This window comes from Prunus mume, linkage group LG6 (genome assembly GCF_029339155.1).
Source record: "Prunus mume cultivar Tortuosa linkage group LG6, ASM2933915v1, whole genome shotgun sequence".
Taxonomy (NCBI): domain Eukaryota; kingdom Viridiplantae; phylum Streptophyta; class Magnoliopsida; order Rosales; family Rosaceae; genus Prunus; species Prunus mume.
In genome coordinates this window covers 2,917,491-2,937,691 of record NC_142703.1, presented here as the reverse complement: position 1 = coordinate 2,937,691, position 20,201 = coordinate 2,917,491, and the positions used below count along the sequence as shown (strand labels likewise).

The following is a 20,201-nucleotide window of genomic DNA, read 5'->3' as shown; positions in this document are numbered from 1 at the left end:
CCGCTTACGAATGAAGTCAAGTTACCTTGAGAGGACGGTGTCGGCCCAGAAAATTTGTTTTCATTCAAGTACAGTTCCTGTAAGTTTTGAAGCTTCCCAATTCCATCATGGACACTACCACTGAAGTAGTTTTTTTCCATTCCAATATGGGTCAAGTTTACTAGGTTTCCAATGCCTTCAGGGATGCTTCTGTGTATCAAATTTCAGATTTTAGTTGTGTAGAAAGGTTGGCTATGAACTTGGAATTTCTCCTCCAAAATGGTTAGTGTCCATACCAAAGTCCTCTAGGCTAGTACAATTAGCCAAAAAGCTGAGAAAGTTCCAGTCGCCAGTTGTTCCACTTCCCAGTCTATTGCGACTAGAGTTTATGGAAACTAAGCTTCGCAAGCTTCCAAGATTTTCAGCAGGGAGTGTCCCGGTGAGACCATTTTCAGCTAGATTAAGCATCCGAAGTCTAGAAGAATTCGATAATGACGCAGGAATAGTTCCAGTGAATTTGTTGCCACCACAGTAAAATTCTTCGAGATTAGGAAGATTAATGCGGACATTTGGTGGTAGCTCTCCGTGCAGTTGATTCTGAGCAACACTGAAATAGTATATGGAAGAAATGTTATAGATTGAAGAAGGTACATTACTTTTGGAACTGTAGTGTGAGCTTATAACTAAGCAGGGCATTAGAGTGATTGGTTGGTTGATGGAAACCTTCTCAGGTGAGGTATAGTGGTCTTGGCCTATTCACCTTGGCATTGGTGAGTGAAGTCACACAAAGCACACCTCCTACTCTCGGGTTAGTAGTGTTAATCTCTATAGGCTGCACATTTAAAACACTAACCTTGATCGTGAGCCATTGAGTGATGCCATGATAGTTGAACAGAGAGTAACCAAGTTCTTCTACTCAAAACGATCCTTCAATCTATTATTCTAGATGGGGTTTTGAATGCCTTTTGCTGCTATGATCATCTGAGCAAGGACTTGATATTTATATGCATTAGCTCAAGATTCCTAGCCCATCAAGGAATACAAGAGCTATCCTAATTGCACTGATGTAAGGTGTTCTAATTGATTACATATAAGGAATATGTTGAAATAAGGATTTGTGTAAAACACAACTTCCCTTATAACCAAACACCAATTCTAATCAAAGTTCTTAATCAATACAAAGACCTAGATCTCCTATGATGATTAGAAGACCACATTAAATTGGTTTAAGATATAAAATATCCAACAAGTAGGGTCCGCTAACCACAAAGGGTGGGTAGCAAAAGAAGGGACATTACCAGACAGATTATTATCTGAAAGCGAGAGTTTCTCTAAGCTTGACAGACGTCCGAGCTCATTGGGTATGCTTCCATGAAAATTGTTTCCGATAAGATGAAGATTATTCAACGAAGAACAGTTTCCTATCCAACCTGGGATTGCTCCAATGAGATTGTTAGCAGAAATGAATACATAATTCAAATTTAACAAACGACCCATTTCTTGAGGAATTTCACCATTAAAGCTGTTGGTGCCTAGGTTAATTCCTTTTAGATGAGTAAGATTCCCAATAGAAGGTGGTAAGGAGCCTACAAACTAAGGTTCACAATGAAGACTCTTTTGGTGGAATGGTTGCATGTAACGCCAATTGCCCAACCGCATAAATCAATGGAATCATTCCATGAGCTCATGACATGAAGAGGATCTTGAGTGGTTCATTTCTTCAAGTCCAGCAGCGCCAGGCGATCAATTTCATTTCCAAAAGTATTGCCAACTGGGTAGCTTTGCAGACGCCAGAGGTATGCTCATGCATAAAAGAATGAACCCATGAAGGAATGTAAACAAAACCAGCCTGACGTGTACTTTGTGAATGCTCCATATATCCTGTTCTAACAAAATACGGAGAAACTCAAGACCAAGTGCTGGCATCTTTCGCTTTCTATTTCCTACTTGTGGGCTTTCTTTTAATGAAATAATTAGGGCTTTATAACTGCAGGCCTTAACCCACTGTGGTGAGCAAAGTCATATGACCAAGACAGATACTGCAACTCCCTAATGTTTTTAAAAATGCACTGCCTGAGAAAATATCAGAAATTTTGGATCAATCAACTAGTAAAGAGATCTCAATGCATGAATACTGAAAACTTGATTTGTGTTCATATTTTAATACATCAAAACATGAGTTTCACCAAATTGTACACATACATACAGAACATAGAGAATATGCTGAAATCCAGACATTGTATTTAGACCCGTTAGAAGGGAAGGGGAAAAAAAACAAAAAAAAGAATCAGTTATTGTTTGTGACCACACACTCTGAACCATTCTTACATTCATATGCAGAAGGCCCAACTAAAGCTTAGGAGTTGGGAAGGATAAGAGCAGCAAAGAATTCTTGCAAGCTTAATGGAAGATAGAATTTGTAAAAAGTGGACAGAAAACTAAACCAGCAAGGCTGACAGCATGCAGTGTTCAGCAGAAGTTAAAAAATTAAAGACTGGTAGTCCACTAATAAACGTTAAAATCCATAAGATCTGCAACAGTATATAACTAGTTTAAAATCCGTTAAAATCTCAATTGAATACTGACACACTGCGCTAGCTTCGTACTTCCTACAGGCACACAAATTCTATTCCTTTGGGCACCCTTCTTTTAAAGTACTTCCTAGCGCGATCTCTTACAGTTTCTTGCCACTTCAGTATTTGGTCTTTCATTATTCTGTAGTTGAGGCTCTGCAGAAGCCAGGTCTGGACAGGATTAACAACAATTTTCTCCAGATTTACAGCAGTCTTTGTCAAGTAACGAACCAGCGCAAAATCACTTGTGCGACCAACATACCCTACCATTTCCACAACCTTGAGGAAATTATGGGAGAATTTCGGGGCTCTCGCAAAACTTTTCAGCGGACCTTCGTAGTGCATCTGCATCAAACCAAAAACTTTTTAGTCTATGTAACAAGAACCAAGACTATAACAAATAGAAGTGAGAAATTCTCTCACAATATGAAACAATACAGATGGGCTCAAAACAATCTAAACATATAGATATTAAAAACATTGAAACTCATAAATATTTATCTCAATGGACAGTTGAACCAACTTCTATTTGGCATTGATGTTACATCAAAATCTTCCATATCTTCAATGAAGTCAAGGTTGCTATTAGGATCCTCTTTTTGTCTTCTTCAGCATTGGTAATGGAGTGAACAGAAGATGAAGATTGTATTCTCCCTAATTTAAATTTATTCTCTCAGCAAAAGTAAAGGACAGCAGGGGCGGCCCTAAAAAATTTCTTCATAAAATGGCAATAAGGAGTATTGACCCATGACCAAGTAAACAACTTTACCAGAAAATACCACTAGGCTATGCGTGTCTTCATGAAAAATACTTGTGTTCATTAGTTTTATTGGTTTATGGCATCAATTCAAGGTATTTGTTTTTCATCAAAATTCACAGTATTTTTTATATAATATTTTTGTTTTAGAAGATATGAGAGCCCCAATTTAAGTTTCGCACAGAGCCCTCAAATTCCATGAGATATGAGGTATGTACATATCTCATTAGTGGAATATACTAGATTATTTAAATGGGAATCGAATCCTATTTAAAACGTTTATTATAGAAAACCCAGCCTCTTTCAAATAAAAATATTTCCCACCAAAAGTAAAATCCATCAACTAAAAAAAAAATGTAAATATAGTTTAATAAAGCCATAAAAGATCCAACAAATAGCATGCACTATATCAAAAGTCCAAATCCATCAGCCAATCACATAAAAAAATTACTAAGAATAATTTCTTAATATAAGAATATACGCATACCTGCAACACAAGTTTGTGCAAGTAAGGGCATGCCTGAAGGAAGTATGTTAGGTTAACAAGAGCGAAAGCATCATCTCCCTCAAATATTAAACCCAAATGCCTGAGATTTGGCATTGTAGGAAATATACGATCGCACCTGAACAACTGAAGACAAAGAAAAGTAACATAATCCGAAAAACATATATTTTAAAAGAAAAGAAAACTAACTCAAAATAATAACATAATACTAACCACATTGTAAGTCAACTTGAGAGTCTCTAGCTGAGAAAGACAGTATGAAAGTTGGGTGAAGACAACCTCAAAGAAAAGATTGTTGGGCTCACAAATTGATACGTCAACAAGACGAGGTACATTCCTGATAAGCAAGTTTATAATTGTATGTCCAGCATAAGTAAATGAAACAAGGTTTGCATCACGAATCTCAATGCTCTCCATCATGAAACATTCCCGGATCTCTAAGTACTTCAAGGCAATTGATGTACCGACAACTCTTAGACGTGACACATATCGGGAATTATAGACTGATAATCGTTCAAGTACTGGACAATTAGACAAGAAGTACTGGAGAACTTCTTCTGCAACATCAACATTTTTGAAACAAAGATCTTTGAGGGACTTAAAGCCAGTGTACATGCAAGGGTCTAGATTTGGAACCTCAAATGCAGACCCTTGTTTGAAACCAAAAACTTGGTGGGGAAACAAAGTATAGCTCTGGAGAAAACCATATTCTAGGAAGTCAATGTCAAGCATTTGAACTCCCTTTTTCATTGCAAATCGGATCCATTTATCAATGGAACTTGAAGAACGTTTATCGAGATGAAAGCTAACTCTGAATTGTTCGACTTTAGGGCCTCTGTGTTGTTCCACCACGCTATTGACCCAATTGACATACCTGAGGTTTGCCAACTCTTGGGCTTTTCCTCCTGGTGGCCTGGCCGTACGGCATAAAGTGTCCTCATCATCGAAGTTGAGATTCATAGTAGACGTCCACAGATGCTGCCATTGCCTAGAAAGGATACTAGTTGATGCTGCTTCCTTTAGTGACAAGAGAGACAATATAGTGACAAGAATTTCATGGGGTAAATAACTGATTCGGTCCACCAAGTTGTCATGAGTAGTTTTCCTTCTCTTTCTCAAGTTGTAACGACCCTTCACCAAAGAAAAAAGATATAGCAATTTTCCCAAGAAAAGGTTGACCAGGACTAGGATTAAATACCAGGCAAGATAACCCATTCTATTACTATTGGGTTTGAATGAGGAAAATAAACCCATAATTTAGACCATAATTTTTTAATTTACATACACCAATTCTCCTATTTAGATTCATATAAACAAAGAAATTTATAAATTTCATTTTTTTTTTAAAAAAAAAAAACTTAGAATTTTATCATAATAAATTTTAAATTTCAATTTCATATAAATACTTTACATTTCTAGAATTCTAATAGAGTGAGAGAATTAGAAAGAAAACCACCACCACCTCAATGTACTACCACCACCTTGTCATGGTCATCACCACCACTGCCCCAGCACTATTACTAGCGCCATCACCTCATCCCGTCAACATCACTGCCACAACCAATTCAACCCCCTTTGTACCACCACCTTACCACTAACTAGAAACCCCGCCACCAACATTAGACATGATGGCACTGCCAACAAGTACAATTAATGTATCTACCCACCACAACTACTCATTTATAGATTGATGCCACTAAAAAGATACTCATGTAAGCGCCATTATACTTTTAGATTAACCAAACAACCATCTTCACAAATTTAAGATCATTAAATCCAATCATTTTTGAATTTCTTAGTATTCCTAAATTTCCTCATCCAAACGCATGATTAAATTGTTAATTTTTATTCCCAAAATGAAGAATAATAATGTTTACAACAAATACAAAAAAGGATATCATGTTGATGATTTTACCTCTCTCGATTCGACCATTTTGAATGAGAAATAGGTAAAGACTGATTTACGAGAGAAGACGATGTGATCTAGACAAGACTCAAACTCCTCATCCACGCCTCCGTCTAGCACTAGTTTCGTTCGCCAACAGGTTCCAGGGCCTAGACCGCCTCTTAACTTGATTCGTTTTGGCTAGGGCACCCAAATCAGCTATATATTTGATACAGGTTTTCTGTAATGGTAAATCTAATGGAAAATGTATCATCATTAATGCATAAAGGCTTTTTATTACAAATAGTTCATGAAGTTTACGAAATTGTCATGAGTCGCCCTTAAGGTTTTGTTTTGTGACATTAATACTCTTTAACGTACCCTTTGCATATCAAAATTGTCCCTGCCGTTAGAAATTCAATTAAGTGGCTTATGTGGAAGATAAGTGGAGCTCACATGTCCAATGACATCATGACACATGGAATTAGATAAATAAATATATATTTTAAAAAGTTTAAATTGAAAATCAATTATAAAAATTTATAAAACTAAATTAAAAATTAAAAAGCCATATTTTAAAAAAAGATGCAGGTCCCATCTCCCCCAGCTTCATCTCTCCCCATATGCCCCTTATCTCTCCCTCTCTTCTCTCTCCCCCTTTGCTCTCCCTCTACAACCCACGCCCAACCCTACCCTCTCCCATTGCTTTTTATCTCACCCTCTACTCTCCCTCTCTCCCCCACGTGCTCTCCATCTCCGTCTTTTTTTATATCACCCGACCACTCCCATCTCCACCCACAACCCATGCCCTAGCCATAGCCCAAGCCGCAACCCACCCTCTCACTCTCCTAAGGGCAAAACCATGAATTTTTCAATGGTAAATTGTTGAATACCCCCTTGAACAATCACGCTTGTCGAAATCTCCGCCCTGAATTAATTTTTTAGTCAATTTAGACATTGTATTATATTTATTGGCCAATTTCAACCCTGCTGTTAGCTTTTCACGATTCCATCCAAATTTCTGTAAAAAAAACACCACGTGAATGGCACATGCGGCTACTGTTAAGGGTAATCTCGTCACCCAAACCCATCCACCCCCACCGCTCTCATTTGCTTAACCATCACCTCCTTCCAGTCTCTCTCTCTCTCTTCATCTCTCTCTCTCTCTCTCTCTCTCTCTCTCTCTCTCTCTCCTCCTACATAGAGGACAAATTCACAAAGCACAAGAACCTAGCAACAGCTTGGGTCTGTGTCGAAAATCTTTCCTTTTCTCTCACTTCAATTCCTCAAGAATCTGGTGTTTTTTCCACTTCAAATCTCACACTTTTCCAATCACATAAAAAAAGGTGTTGCTGAAATTGTGGATTCGAAATCCTGGGTTTGCTCCAAAATAGAGTCTTGGCTAGGGTGAATGAATTTTGTATAGTTCATGATGTTTTCATTAGCCATCTGCACCCAAAAAAAAAGATTTTTTTTTTTCATGAGCTTCTGAAAGGAGAAAGGATGATGATGAGGAGGCAGATTAGATCAGAACAAGGTGGGTGTAGTTGTTAAGTACATGATGGGATTCTTCTGCTTTCTTTTGCTGTTTGTTGTTCACTTCCACTTGCTCCTAAGTTTGGCCTCAGGAGCCAGAAATTTATCTTCACCTCAAGAACTACAACAAGAACAAAGCTAGAGTGATGATGATGAGGTGGGGCTCCTGTTGGCTTTCAAACAATCTTTTGTTCCATCTTATCCCCTAAATCTCACAGCCTACACTTTCCAACTCTCATAGCCTGGCCGAGTCTCCAAAATCTCTATCTGCAAGGCAATTCATTCTCTGTTGCTGATCACTCTGTCTCCAACATAACCTCATGTAGACTTGAGACTGTGGACTTGTCTTCTAACAACATCGCTTTGGTTCTTCTGTGCTTCAGCTTGACCTCTCCAAAATAGAGGTCTTAAGAAGTAGAGAAAAAAAATCAATTTTTAATTCAACAATGAAGCGTGTGCCTGACATGTGACCTTTTTAACAGAGATTTGGATGGAAATTGCCAAAAGCTAATGGCAGGGGCGAAATTGACCAATAAATTTAATACAAGGGCTAAATTGACTGAAAAATTAATTTAGGGTGGAGATTTTGACAAGCGTGATAATTCAGTGGGTATTCGGCAGTTTACCCATTTTTCAATGGATGAGCTAGCGAAAGTTATTAGCTTAAAATCTATGACCTTTTTCTTTTGCACATACAATTTCTATAGTCTTTCTAGAAATAAAAGTAAACATTAAATCATATAAACCACGTTAGTTCATAGCTTCATTGACTAATTTCCAATAAGCATTATCATAAAACAAATACATATGAAATGTATGAATTTTTGTAGAAATGTCACCTGACACACATGAGATGGGGTTGTGATGAGGGAATGGGGAATGGATTTCAAGGAGACGGGGTTGGTTGGAGCTGCCGGTGGCACACCAGGATGGGGAATCTGATTTTTTTTTCAATTTTACTTTTTTAAAAGATATACAATTTTTGTTATAATGATATTTGGGTAATGATTTCCCCATTCCAATTTTATCCACTTACACTCCTTTTTTAGTTATAAAATGGAGTGCAAGTGGATAAAATTGGAGTGGGAAAATCACCACTCTTTTTAAAATACCCTTAAAATGGAAAGACTAAAATACCCTTAAAATAGATGGAAAATTGGATAGTATTAAAGTCAGATGACAAATCATGAATTTTGAAAAATTAAGGTGACATTTCTTTTAAAAAAAATTTTAAGGTCATTTCCAGCAGCCCCCTAGGGCTCGGGCTGGGAGCCCAAAGCGCAATTCCGCAACAAAGGTGGCCCGGGCAAGGTGGGGTCCACGTGCAGGCTGGCCGGCGGAGAGAGCGAGGCGCGGTGGCGTCATCGTTGATGCCGGTGTGGCGTCAAGACGTGGTTTTAAAAAATTTACGGTTGGCACTTGCATTACGCGCCAACATTACAAAAATTCAAACACATGCGTCGCTTTCCCAACGGCTCATGCGGCGTGGCGCGCTGTGGTCCTTCCGATTTCGCCTTGTCATCCAATCCAACGGCCTGGCATTTTTCAAGGCAAAAAATTATGAAAAAAAAAAAATCGTAAAGTTTTTTATAAAAACTCCAAAAAATACTGTTTTTTTTTTTCTATAAATACCAATACCTACTCTTCAGTTTTAACAACAAATTCTCATACATCTTCTCCTTCTCCAACTATTATTCTCCTTCTTCAGTTTTTACTTTAAATTGTTTTCATTTTCAAGTTTAATTTTTCTCTATCATTATGGCTTTTTCTCAAGAAACCAGAGGGGCATGGAGGATCATGGAAGATGTCTCGTTGTGTGAGTGTTGGGTCTAAATTAGTCATGATCACATATCGGGTAATGAGATGAAATTCAGTCAAATGTGGAAAAAAAAATTCACGAATTTGTTGAAAGATCGGGTTCCACCCGTACGGAAAGTGCATTGTCAAGTCCGTGGAAACTTCTCAACAAAGAGTTGGGGAAATGGAGAGATGCTGTCACAAAAGCAATGAATAACCATGCAAGCGGGGAAAATCTCAGCGATGAGGTAAATTATTTGTAATTTTCATTTTATTAATTTTAATGTCCTATTAATTTTAATTTTAATGTTTCTTGCAATTGGTATTTTTTTTTTAATATTTCTTGTATTTCCATATTTATTTAAATGTTTCTTGCAATTTTTATATTTTGTTATTATTTCTTATATTTCTAATATTTATTTAAATGGTTGTTGCATTCTCTATATTTTTTTAATATTTCTTGTATTTCCATATTTATTTGAATGTTTCTTGCAATTTTTATATATTTTTTTTATTATTTCTTGTATTTCTAATATTTATTTGAATGTTTCTTGCATTCTCTATATTTTGTTAATATTTCTTGGATTTTCATTCATATGTTTATCTTTTTTGCATTACCAATATTTCTTGGAGATATCTACGCACCAACTTGAGGGGGAGTGTTGGTGTGAGCCCTGATTTCCTGGTGTGATTCACGTTACCTAATGAAAGTAGTTACCTAGTTAGGATTCCTTGTAATTAGCTAATTACTTTTCCTTGTAGGAAAAGTCAACTTGTACTTGTATATATATATCCTCTTTATGGAGAAATATGAAATATAATTCACAATCATTCAATCATGTGTTTTAGTTTAAGTTGTTAAGATTTCAGAGGGACGGACCCATGGCCCACTACTAGTGGCATCGATATTGTCCCCAACTTAACCACATGTTTAGCAGGTGTGGGATTTTATACAAAAGGACTCTATATTATTAGGAGTGTAACCATTTATTATATAGGACTTTCTATTTTGTTAAGGTTCAGATGTGGGACTCTGTGTATTCTTCAACATTCCTCCTCACATGAGACCACTTTTTAGTGGGCCACACATGCAACCAATTCAACATCGGTCACCTTTTTTATAATAAAAATTTGTTGTTTGATTTTGGTTCAATTTGGGGGTTTTGTATGATTTGGGTTTAATCGGGCCCAGTCAACCAGCCCGCTTAAATACCATGTTAAAGTTTAGAGAGACGGCATGCGGTCCATTACTAACAACACCGATATTGTCCCCAACTTAACCACCTATAAAGCCCAGTAGGTTTGAAGTTTTATCTCAACATGCCTCGGTTTTATTAAGAGTGGAACTACTTATTATAAGTTGTAATTTATTCAATCAAGTTTCTAATGTGAGACTTTATATTCTTCAACACGGCCCCTCACATGAGACCACCACATAGTGGGCCACACGTGGAGCCAAGTCCACATCGAAGTCAAACATTCAACATGTCAACACCGCGTATTGGGTAAGGATAAGCATTCAGCCCAACATGTCAACACCACATATTGGGTAAGGGGTAAATAATCTAGACCCAACCTACAGTGACAGCCATCCTCTTAACCCTTTACCCACAAGAAACAAAGGTTGAAATATTCAAAGAGGTATAGGTGACTAGATTCAAAATTTTCATCCGGAAGTCAGACCCCGCAGTGCACTTGGCGTGGACAATGACACCCTCCTCTCCTCATCTCCCCTCCCAGTGGCGGAGGTAGAGTTTGATATTTGGGGGGGCCACAAGCTTAAAACTATGGGATTTTTTGTGCAATCTATATTACTCTCTTTATATAGTCAAAAAGGTGAGAAGATGGTGGGGGGGGCCAGGCCATCTCAGGCCTATGAATAGCTCCGCCCCTGTCCCCTCCTTATTGGAAGGTTTAGCATTGGAGTGGTTCCAAGATCAGCCTACAAGCTTGATCTCTTGTTCTGAAGAGCTAAAGCTGGCCTTTCTAGGGGCCTGTTCCTTTTACAAGGATATGAATAATAAGTTTGATCACCTTTACGAGATCCATTTGAGAGAGGGCAAACGTCTGAGTAGCCATAATAAGTTTATGGCTACAAAAATTCATATCAAGATCGCATCGAAAGCCTTCAAGAAGGGTTTGCCAACTTACCACCTTCTCTATGGGTACGGACCAAAACAGGCATCACGTCTTACAGAGAGCAAAGAAATACATACGATGAGCAATTTGAAAAGCCCAAGAGGAAGAAAACTCTCCCAAGAAGGCAGCAAAATGATTTGATTAACAAACTTATCATCAAGCAGCGCAAAATGATCAAATGAGAACTGATTTTTTCGTTTTTCTGTTTTTCTGAGTGCCCAAGTAGATGATTGTTTTACACAAAAGAATAAGGCCATTATACCAAATTGGATTCACCATCGCAAATAGTTACATAATTCTAAGGAGAAGGAAAAAAAATATTAATTTACGAAAAATGGCAAAGACGCTTTCCCCTTCATTCCCAAACAATTACAAACACATTCCTATTCTATTAGGAAGGAAATCATAAACAAGCATTCCCACAAAAGAAGGTCACATATGTTTTACACCTGAAGGGAATACATTCAACTCCCTTGACATAATTGCGAGTTTCTGGTCAACGGCATTTCCTTCCCAACCTGGAAATGAACATCCAATAATCACAGATCATCAAAACGCACGCTATCTTAAGATCAATAATTCAAACTAGCCCCATCATTGAACCACATCCTTCGAAGTGACATGACCTCTACCTTCAGTGACATTCGTGTTACCAATGACCTCTGGTTCAAACTAGCCCCATCATTGAACCACATCCTTCGGAAGTGACATGACCTCTACCTTCAGTGACATTCGTGTTACCAATGACCTCTGGTGCAATTTCCCAGCTCCCACTTCTCCTTCCCCAACTAGAGTGACGCGCATCAGATCGAATGGTGGGAGCCCGGTGATCTGAACCCAAAGCAGAGTCGACCTCTGAGGTATTATGAGGAGGTCCGTTGCTCCCTCTACTGCGTATGTCCTCATCAATTTCTTCAATGTTACGACGCTGCGAGATCTTCAACAGATCTTCACCAATATCTAAATCATCCTCAACCTTTGAACGTGGATCCCCACCCAATTCATCTGATTCTATTTCCCGTGCAGTGGGCAAAGGGGGAGGCCTTTGTAACTCCTCTTCAACGAAAGCCCGAAAGTTATTCCTTGAGGGTTTTAATTCTGTGCAAAATACTTCAAGAAAGTTATTTAAGCAACCCCGGTTGTAAACATTGATCCTGTTGTCAGCTCGGTACCTGAAGTTTTCATATGTAGTCTGAAAAGAGAGTAATGGTATCTAGATATTAGTATAATTAATAGAGGGAATACATTAGACTGTAAAGCAACAAATACTTTCTTCCAAAGGAAGGGGTTAAAATGATGATTCAAATAGTAAAGGTATAACTAAGGACTCAAGATACTTTCCACACGGGGAAAAGAAAGCCACCAGACCCAAATTAACCATATATCTAATAAGTGAAGTTAGTGCCAGGTTTCTCTGTCTGACCTCTTCCTTTTTTCCTTTTTATCAGACATTTTCTGGGGGATGAGGGGAATAAATACCTTGACAATTACCCTACATAGTGACATTAACTAAGTACAAATCTAAATTGGTGAGCGAGCCTCTAGACATCAATCAAGTACAGATCTAACGCCCACAGTTTTTAGTAGAAAGCTATTAGTGGCTGTCAATTGTACAGTTCCATCATAGACCAAGGGAGTCAGTGTCGTACAAGTTACAAGAGATGGGGAAGCACCTCCAGCAATGACCAAACACACTACATTTATCACTCAGTCACAGATCATCTGCTTTAAGTTCAATTCTTTAAACAAACCACCACTCAGAGATTAAAATTCTGACACCTCAACATGAACATATTGACACAAAAGAAAACACCAATCTGAAATATTAATAACGCTCGAGTCATTTCTTTAACCCATCAGAAGGTTATATAATTAATTCAGCTTCTATCCTCACTACCGATAAGTGACATGAGGTGCATACTTGCATTTATTTTAACTATGAGATCATAAACACATCTGAGATGCTGTCATCGTCAACTTAACAAAGAAGCATGTTAACAACTTATGGAATTAGTACTACCACTTGGGCCATCGCCAACATACTTTATGAACCTCATTTAGGAGGACTTGGACATAAAATTCAATTTTGGTAAAACCAATTGTGAAAGTCTCACAGTGAACCAACAAATACACCAAGAAGAAGATGACTGACCTGGTTGGTACCTATAAGGTACAAATGGAAGCCAGTTAGTCCACCAACAAACCAAAGAGAAATGAAACAATAGGCCATTAGTATCACAGATGCAGGAGATTCTTTCATTGCCTTCCAAACTGTCCCGTGATAATCGTCCATCAGAATTTTGATGTATAAAGCTGATAGCGAGAATACGTAGATGCAGAGAAGTGTTGCAGAAGAAACGAAGAGAAAGAAATAACGATAATTGCACTGCACATAACCCAGACAATTAGATTTCTAATACAAATGCCTCCTGAAGGAAATAAGGATCAACTACAAACAAGAATACACACATCCATCTACCCAGAGCAATAGTAATGGGGAAAGTACAAATCACACAACACAGTTATGTTTTGCATGTTAAGATCATACCTGTCCAATGCATTGGCCCACCCAAGGGCAGTGGTGATCAAAGCGTTCCACACAATTGTTGCAAATAGAACAATGGGAGCAACGAGGCGGACGATATAGCATACAAGTGTCACAATACTTCACTCTCACAGGAATGCCATTGACTATCACTTCTTTTGTTCTAGGGAATTGAAGGCTTGGAGTCTGTCTTCCACCAGCATTAGCAGCCACTTGTCTTCCACCAACATCAGTAGACACTGAAGGGTCATAACGAAACTCTTCCTCCGGTGGATGTGCATTTCGTGGAATAATCCCAGGGTCCCGTGCTGAAGTAAGAAAAAGAAGCACCAACACCTATCAAAATCAACTAAAGAATTAATTTATGCCAAAAACTAGGACAATAGAAGAGAGAGAACTGAAGCGGAAACACCATCGGAGAGACTGTTACCAATCTGAATAAGAATGTTATCTAAGACAATGAAACAAGGGGGAAAAAAACATTTCAGAGGGTGATGAATATCATAATCTGAATACCAGAGTTGCAAATCACTACACTTCATGGCTATGCAGTATGTCAGAAGAAGATTAACCAATGAATTATGATACATATATTCCAAAAATTAGGCGACCTTGAATCAAGACCTTAAAATAAACGGAGAGAATAATTCTTCTAACAGAGTTCAGGGACTATTCTTTTATGTTATACTATCTGATTGGAAAGCAGAAGTATCTAGTCTTGTTCTTGTCATCTGGGCTATTTTGATTTCATCTTTTCTGGTGGCTGTTTTATAATCCTTAGAGATTGCTGTCAGGTCTTAAAGGACAACTTGCCCTCTATCCTCTATTTTGTACCCTTCGAGTTTCCTTTTATGTAAATTTGTTTCTTATCAAAAACCCCTGACAGCAGGGTAAGGCCTGTGTATAAATTTGTAGCGACAGAGTTTTCCTCCATTTTTTAGTAAGCCAAACAAAGTCTGCTCTTTAATATTAATTGCCCACAATTTCCTATAAAAAATTATCTATTCTTTACAATTATAGAGAAAAGTAAATTTGAGAGAAAAGCCTCAAGACCTAAACATAAGATTTACAACAAATGAATTATGAGAGCTTGAAATGAATCTTAATCTTAATCACCATTACAACACCACCAATCACATGCCAAATGTTCAACTAACAGTGCTTATAAAATCAATTTCATGGGACTCTGGGATTCCGAGGTAAAACAGTCACTGGCAAGTTTGTAGAAGTGTCAATAGTAATATTTGCAGACCCAATGGAAGACAACACAGGGCAACCCCAGAAACAGAATAACATTATTATGCCTATTAATGGCCACATTACCCAAACCGTTCATCTGCATGCCGGCATGCCAAGCACATGACCTTCAATTAATTGATCACCATGACACTATCTCTCTCTGGTCCACTCCCACTTCTCTAGCCCCACCACCCATTCAGGACCCAGCTCACAAACCCCCCGCCATCCCAACCCCTTCCCCCTATTCCATCCAGGGCCCCTAACCATTATTCACATTTACATAAAATAAAATAAAATAACTTCAATTTGACGAAGGGAACGCGTTGACTAACGTAGTCAAACACAGGGACCAAATTCACCAAATGGAAAAAACGACGACCAAATTGACCATTCATGTAAAAGACAGGGACCCAAAAGGTATCTAACCCTAAAATAATCTTACACTAGATGAGTGCAAAATCATCAAAAACAAAAAACAAGAACCAAACAAATAAAAGGTTATGAGACTTACATAGATAGTAAATACAATTGCTACCACTAGTATTGCATATCCTGCATTATATGATGAAAACTCATGCCGGAGATGCCATGCAACAAATACACAAAAGATCACAACCGGAGCAATGATCAACAATAATGTGACAAGCAGTGACTTGGCATCTGGCCCAAATATCAACCTTCCACCGAGGATGAACTTCTGCAAAAGATGAACAGAAAGGAAGTTAAAGAACAAAATAAAAATTGAGAGTAGGGGGGAGAGAGAGGATGGAAGAAGAGAACAGAATTTGATCAAACTAGAGCAATTACAGTAGACAATGGAGATTATAGCTAGGCTCGTGATATTAAAAAGTCCATAAATAATTTGTTTTTCCTCAATCATTCAAATACAAACATAGAGCAAACAGTCATATAAGAGCCACAGTTGCAGTGCTGGAGTTCGGTCATTAAACTAACAATGATGAGTGGAAATAATTTCAGCTACTTCTGTATATAGACATACAATTTACAAACAGGGCCCTCCTTAGAAGTGATTCTGTTTTTAGAGATCTCACTGTTCGGCCCACCAAGATATGCATTCAAATTATCTAAACTGTTCATTTTATATCCAAACTAAAAATCATTTTTTATCTTTTTTATCATAATCAGGATCATTTCAATGTTTATTCGAAACACTGTGTTCATCTACCTATTTGATCCAATTGGACGACTAAGTGACTTCAAATTAGGCTTTTTCTGTAAGGATAATCTTTGACTAAGTGACTTTCATGTTATTATTTAACGTGTTTAGTATAACTGCATTCTATTCAACTACTAAATAGCAGTTTCAGCTTTAATTCATGTTATTGTAAAAATGACTTAATAAAAAGGCTTAACAAGCTAAAAATATAAGCACCTCAAAAAATTAGGACAATAAACACTTATTCAAGAAATCAGATAACAAAAAATCATGAAGAAAGAGCGCCACGGACTCGGGGTAGAATGATTATTAAAACAGGCATTAAATTGCATGCCCATGCATAGACATCTTAAGGTATTAATAAAAGAGCCATGCATGGCTTCGATCACATAATCTATTCTCAATGAGAATTGCATTTTCCATTCTTTCAACCAATGTTTGGTTTTATACCTTTTCACAAATCATATTTACAAGAATAGAACCACAACATGATGTATTGTGGACCTTTGGAAGAAAAGGAAGAAATCATCTATCCAAAACATGCAATCCAGCAAAAAGCATTCATCCAACTGTAAACCTGGATTGCGGCATTGAGATAAGGAATGGGACCTCCAGGTGGGCAAGAAACAATGCCAGATGACTCACAAACACATAAAACCAATGTGTTACAAGCCTCTTGAGGAGCAAGTTTATTGTCCTTACATGGATAAAATAGCCAAACGATGATTAAGTCCTACAAAATTGAGGCTCGTGCCAAACAGAAATACAGCAGTCAGAAGCTAGGTTAAAGATCCTTTCAAACAGTATGTAGGGACAAACAGGATCTCTAGCCAGAAAATGCAGCTTTTGACATATACCTAGGAGCTGTAGGTCCTCCTCACTATGGCAACTTATTCACTACAAAGATAAATACTATATAAAACTGGCTTTCCCAATGCTAAGCCAACTAATGTCAGCGTTTTCAACCAAAAAAAGTTCAAAAAATAGAAAGTCCAGATATGATGTGGTACTAAAAAAATGTTCTCTCCTCATACAATGAATTGCATCTAACAGAAGGGTGAAACATGGTTACAGACATAACATCAAATGGCAGTTCCTTTTTTCCTTGACATCAACTACAAGTGGGCATCAATTTCACAACCTCATAAAATGAATAAACCAAAATTACAGATAAAAGTCCGATACACCACCACTTCACTCTCATACTTCCCCATATAATACTTATGTAAACCCCAACACAAACCTTCATCCGTTATTCTAATAAAAATGTTGCGGATACAGAAGTACATCACAGTTCAAGTTTTTCTTACAACTCCAGACAATGCTCCCATGCAGTTAACCTTAAAAAATTGTTTAACTTAGTTCGCTTGAAAAATACTCAAAATTTCCTTTCCTACTCATTTCTCCATGTTCTGAGCAACCAACAGATAGAAAGTGGGAATATAAATTTTAGGAAAATAAATAAATAAAAACCAAAACTTTCCCAAATAAGAGTCTAAGCAACAAGAAGAAAACGAAAACCAGAAGCAATAAACTAGATGCTGCATTATACTTTCATTTGTTTGCCTAGGAAAAGCAAATGAAATAGAAGAAAATGGCAACTACAAGCTCCAAATGACCTTTTATAAACAAACCCAGAAACCAATCCCACTCAACTGCGTCCACCACCCGAAGCTCCTGAAGTTCATTGTTCCTTGTATTTCATCAAGCAAAAGTAAGTGTCTCCGTTTTCAAAGCAACCAAACAGGAAATAAACTTAAAAAACCTAATTTGAACCAAACTTAAGACTGTAACCAAACGAACCACTGAATCAATCAAAACTCACTAATTTTCGCACAAACCAACAAATCTAAAGCATACCCAAATGATAAATCCCAGTAAAAGATCCAAATTTGAAAAGAAAGAGAGCCTTACATTACTTCCTTTCCACACTTCGTACACGCGCTTTGCCATGAGAGAACTCAACTCGCTTGTCTTGACGCACTAGGCAGGAACAGAGTCGAAGATTTGGAACTTGTGGGCGTTCATCTCCTTTGCATTCACACTCTCCCCAAAACCCAAATCACAATGAAACCCTGCCGCTCTCTGCTTTTCGGCGATTGAAGATAAATTCGACAACGGGCTGTGGGCTTTCTGAAGGATTCAAAAACGAAATGTAATGCCAAATATTTTGTGAGATGGCGGTTTCAATTTCAGAAATTTGGGAGTGTGATTTTTTGTGTGGAATATTTTTTTGTGGAAAATTGTGTACACTCGGATATATAGGGAAATTGGAAAAGAAAAAAAGAAACTAACAACAATAAATAAGAGGAATTTTTTGAATTTTGATCCGATTAGCCTGTACTTCTGTAGGTTTAGGGTTCTTTTGGTTATAAAAAAGTTTTAAAAAAAAATAAAAGAAATATATGAATTTACTCGTCTACCCCTTAACGAGTATAAACCTTTTTAATTTAGCTGCCACATTTGGAACAGATGGCGGGCCATGTCTGGTGTGGATGATCAGAGTGGCGATAGTTTTACTAGGATTTTTCCTTTTTTTTACTTTGCTTTTGTTGGATTTTAAAAATGATTTTCCATAGGCAGAGAGGCAAAGAGAATATGTTTCTTTATCACTTGTTTTTTAACCTTTATTTTGGGTTTTTTATGATACCAAAGTAGAGGTGTCAAGCAGGACAGACAGCCGACCCATTTAAATGAGGCACGGCGACGACGAATATTAATGGCACGCGAAAACTTGGGCGGGCGGGATCAAAAATGAGGTCCAATGGGCCGACGGCCCGACATGGGCCCGAGCACGGCACACGAGCCCAAGCACGAGCCCAAGCACGGCCCAAGCACGCCCACTTAACATTTTTTTCTTTCTCAAAAGTCAAAATGCAATAATTTGACATCTAATGTCATTATTTATATGTTTTTTTAATCATAAATATATATTTGATGTATTTCATTTTAGGGAAATTACTTGGGTCCTTAATTAATTAAACATATCAACTACAAATTAATTAAACAATATTGGACTTGATATCTAATCAGTACATATGACATATATGCTTATCTTATAATCAAAGCAAGACATTATTTCACATATAAAATAATAAGTTGTTTAAAGATGAAAAGTTGAAGTGGACTTTGTAGAGTTTAACACTTTTTGCCCTCTGCCATTTTCATATTGTTTGGATGTTTGATTGATTAATGTTTTCAAATAGTTCATCATTTCTTGTCTCTAATTATATTTTTAATGTTTATAATTTGAATTATCTAAGTGAAAAAAAAAATGAAGTGAAAAAAATTCAAATTAAATGGATTGGTTCTTGGGCCCGAGTGTGGCACGAGCACGAGCACGGGCACGGCACGAGCCCGGCCCGGCCCGTTTCAATATGGACATGGGCTTTGGGCCGGGCCGGGATCAATAATTTTACTAAATGGGCGGCACGGCACGGCCCGATAAATTAAATGGGCCGGCCCGGCCCGACACAACGTTAAAAGCACGAGTTTAAATGGGATGGGCGGCACGGCACGGCCCGTTGACACCTCTATACCAAAGAATGCATGACCAGCCAGCCTCGGAGATTGAAGATCCCCTTTCTATGCATTTTGCATGTCTTCCATGCCTTTTTTTTTTTCTTTTTGGGGGGGGGGGGGTAATTAACGGTCATGAATGTGGTTTCCAGCATCTTATTTCTTTTGAGGCTTATATATATATATATATATATTTTAATCAAAGATATATTCATTAGATAAACTTTAACAATATAATCAAAGATATCGACATGATGTCTAGAGTACAATCCCAAGACAGCAACAAACTAACATGTTTGAAATAAAATTAACGTGCATAAAAACAGCACTAAAACTACTATTCACATCACTACAATTAACCATAAGCCTAAACAAAGTCCATAAACCTAACATAACCTAAACTCTAAGGCAACCCATGAGCTTAAATGAACCCTATCACCACCACATCTTCGCGGACACACCCACCACTGCATCCGTAACAGGTCTAGGGAAAATATGATTTACAGAGGTCTACTTGCACATAAGAGTAAACAAATGAACAAAAACAACA

General features: G+C 37.6%; 2 protein-coding genes across 3 annotated transcripts; both read right to left on the bottom strand.

Moving 5' to 3' along the window:
- Positions 1-231: 231 nt before the first annotated feature.
- On the bottom strand, positions 232-5,029 carry LOC103336288 (F-box/LRR-repeat protein At3g58900-like). The gene is made up of 4 exons (XM_089054999.1): positions 4,031-5,029; positions 3,797-3,940; positions 2,638-2,897; positions 232-586 (listed from the first exon to the last, which is right to left on the bottom strand). The coding sequence occupies exons 1-4, from the start codon at positions 5,027-5,029 to the stop codon at positions 232-234; spliced, it is 1,758 nt and encodes a 585-aa protein (XP_088911125.1).
- A 6,372-nt stretch (positions 5,030-11,401) lies between these two features.
- Positions 11,402-18,490, bottom strand: LOC103336239 (protein S-acyltransferase 8-like). 2 transcript variants are annotated; one of them, XM_089054592.1, is made up of 6 exons: positions 18,047-18,490; positions 15,467-15,652; positions 13,720-14,052; positions 13,324-13,557; positions 11,920-12,363; positions 11,402-11,831 (listed from the first exon to the last, which is right to left on the bottom strand). In XM_089054592.1, the coding sequence occupies exons 1-6, from the start codon at positions 18,083-18,085 to the stop codon at positions 11,766-11,768; spliced, it is 1,302 nt and encodes a 433-aa protein (XP_088910718.1). In that variant the 5' UTR covers positions 18,086-18,490; the 3' UTR covers positions 11,402-11,765. The 2 variants fall into 2 exon arrangements, with proteins under 2 accessions (XP_088910718.1, XP_008237503.3); XM_008239281.3 differs by having other exon boundaries at positions 11,402-12,363; positions 18,047-18,487.
- Between the last annotated feature and the right edge of the window lie 1,711 nt (positions 18,491-20,201).

Bases quoted from the DNA above. Each gene is read 5' to 3' on its own strand.
- LOC103336288 (XM_089054999.1), bottom strand. From the start codon at position 5,029: ATGGGTTATCTTGCCTGGTATTTAATCCTAGTCCTGGTCAACCTTTTC. The intron at 3,941-4,030 runs GTGGTTAGTATT...CTTTGTCTTCAG, and splicing joins CTCTCAAGTTGACTTACAAT to TTGTTCAGGTGCGATCGTAT. The intron at 587-2,637 runs GTACTTTAAAAG...ATACTATTTCAG, and splicing joins GTAAGAGATCGCGCTAGGAA to TGTTGCTCAGAATCAACTGC.
- LOC103336239 (XM_008239281.3), bottom strand. From the start codon at position 18,085: ATGGCAAAGCGCGTGTACGAAGTGTGGAAAGGAAGTAAT. The intron at 15,653-18,046 runs GTAAGGCTCTCT...CATCTTTTGCAG, and splicing joins AAGTGTGGAAAGGAAGTAAT to AAGTTCATCCTCGGTGGAAG. The intron at 12,364-13,323 runs GTCAGTCATCTT...CTCTCTTTTCAG, and splicing joins ACCTTATAGGTACCAACCAG to ACTACATATGAAAACTTCAG.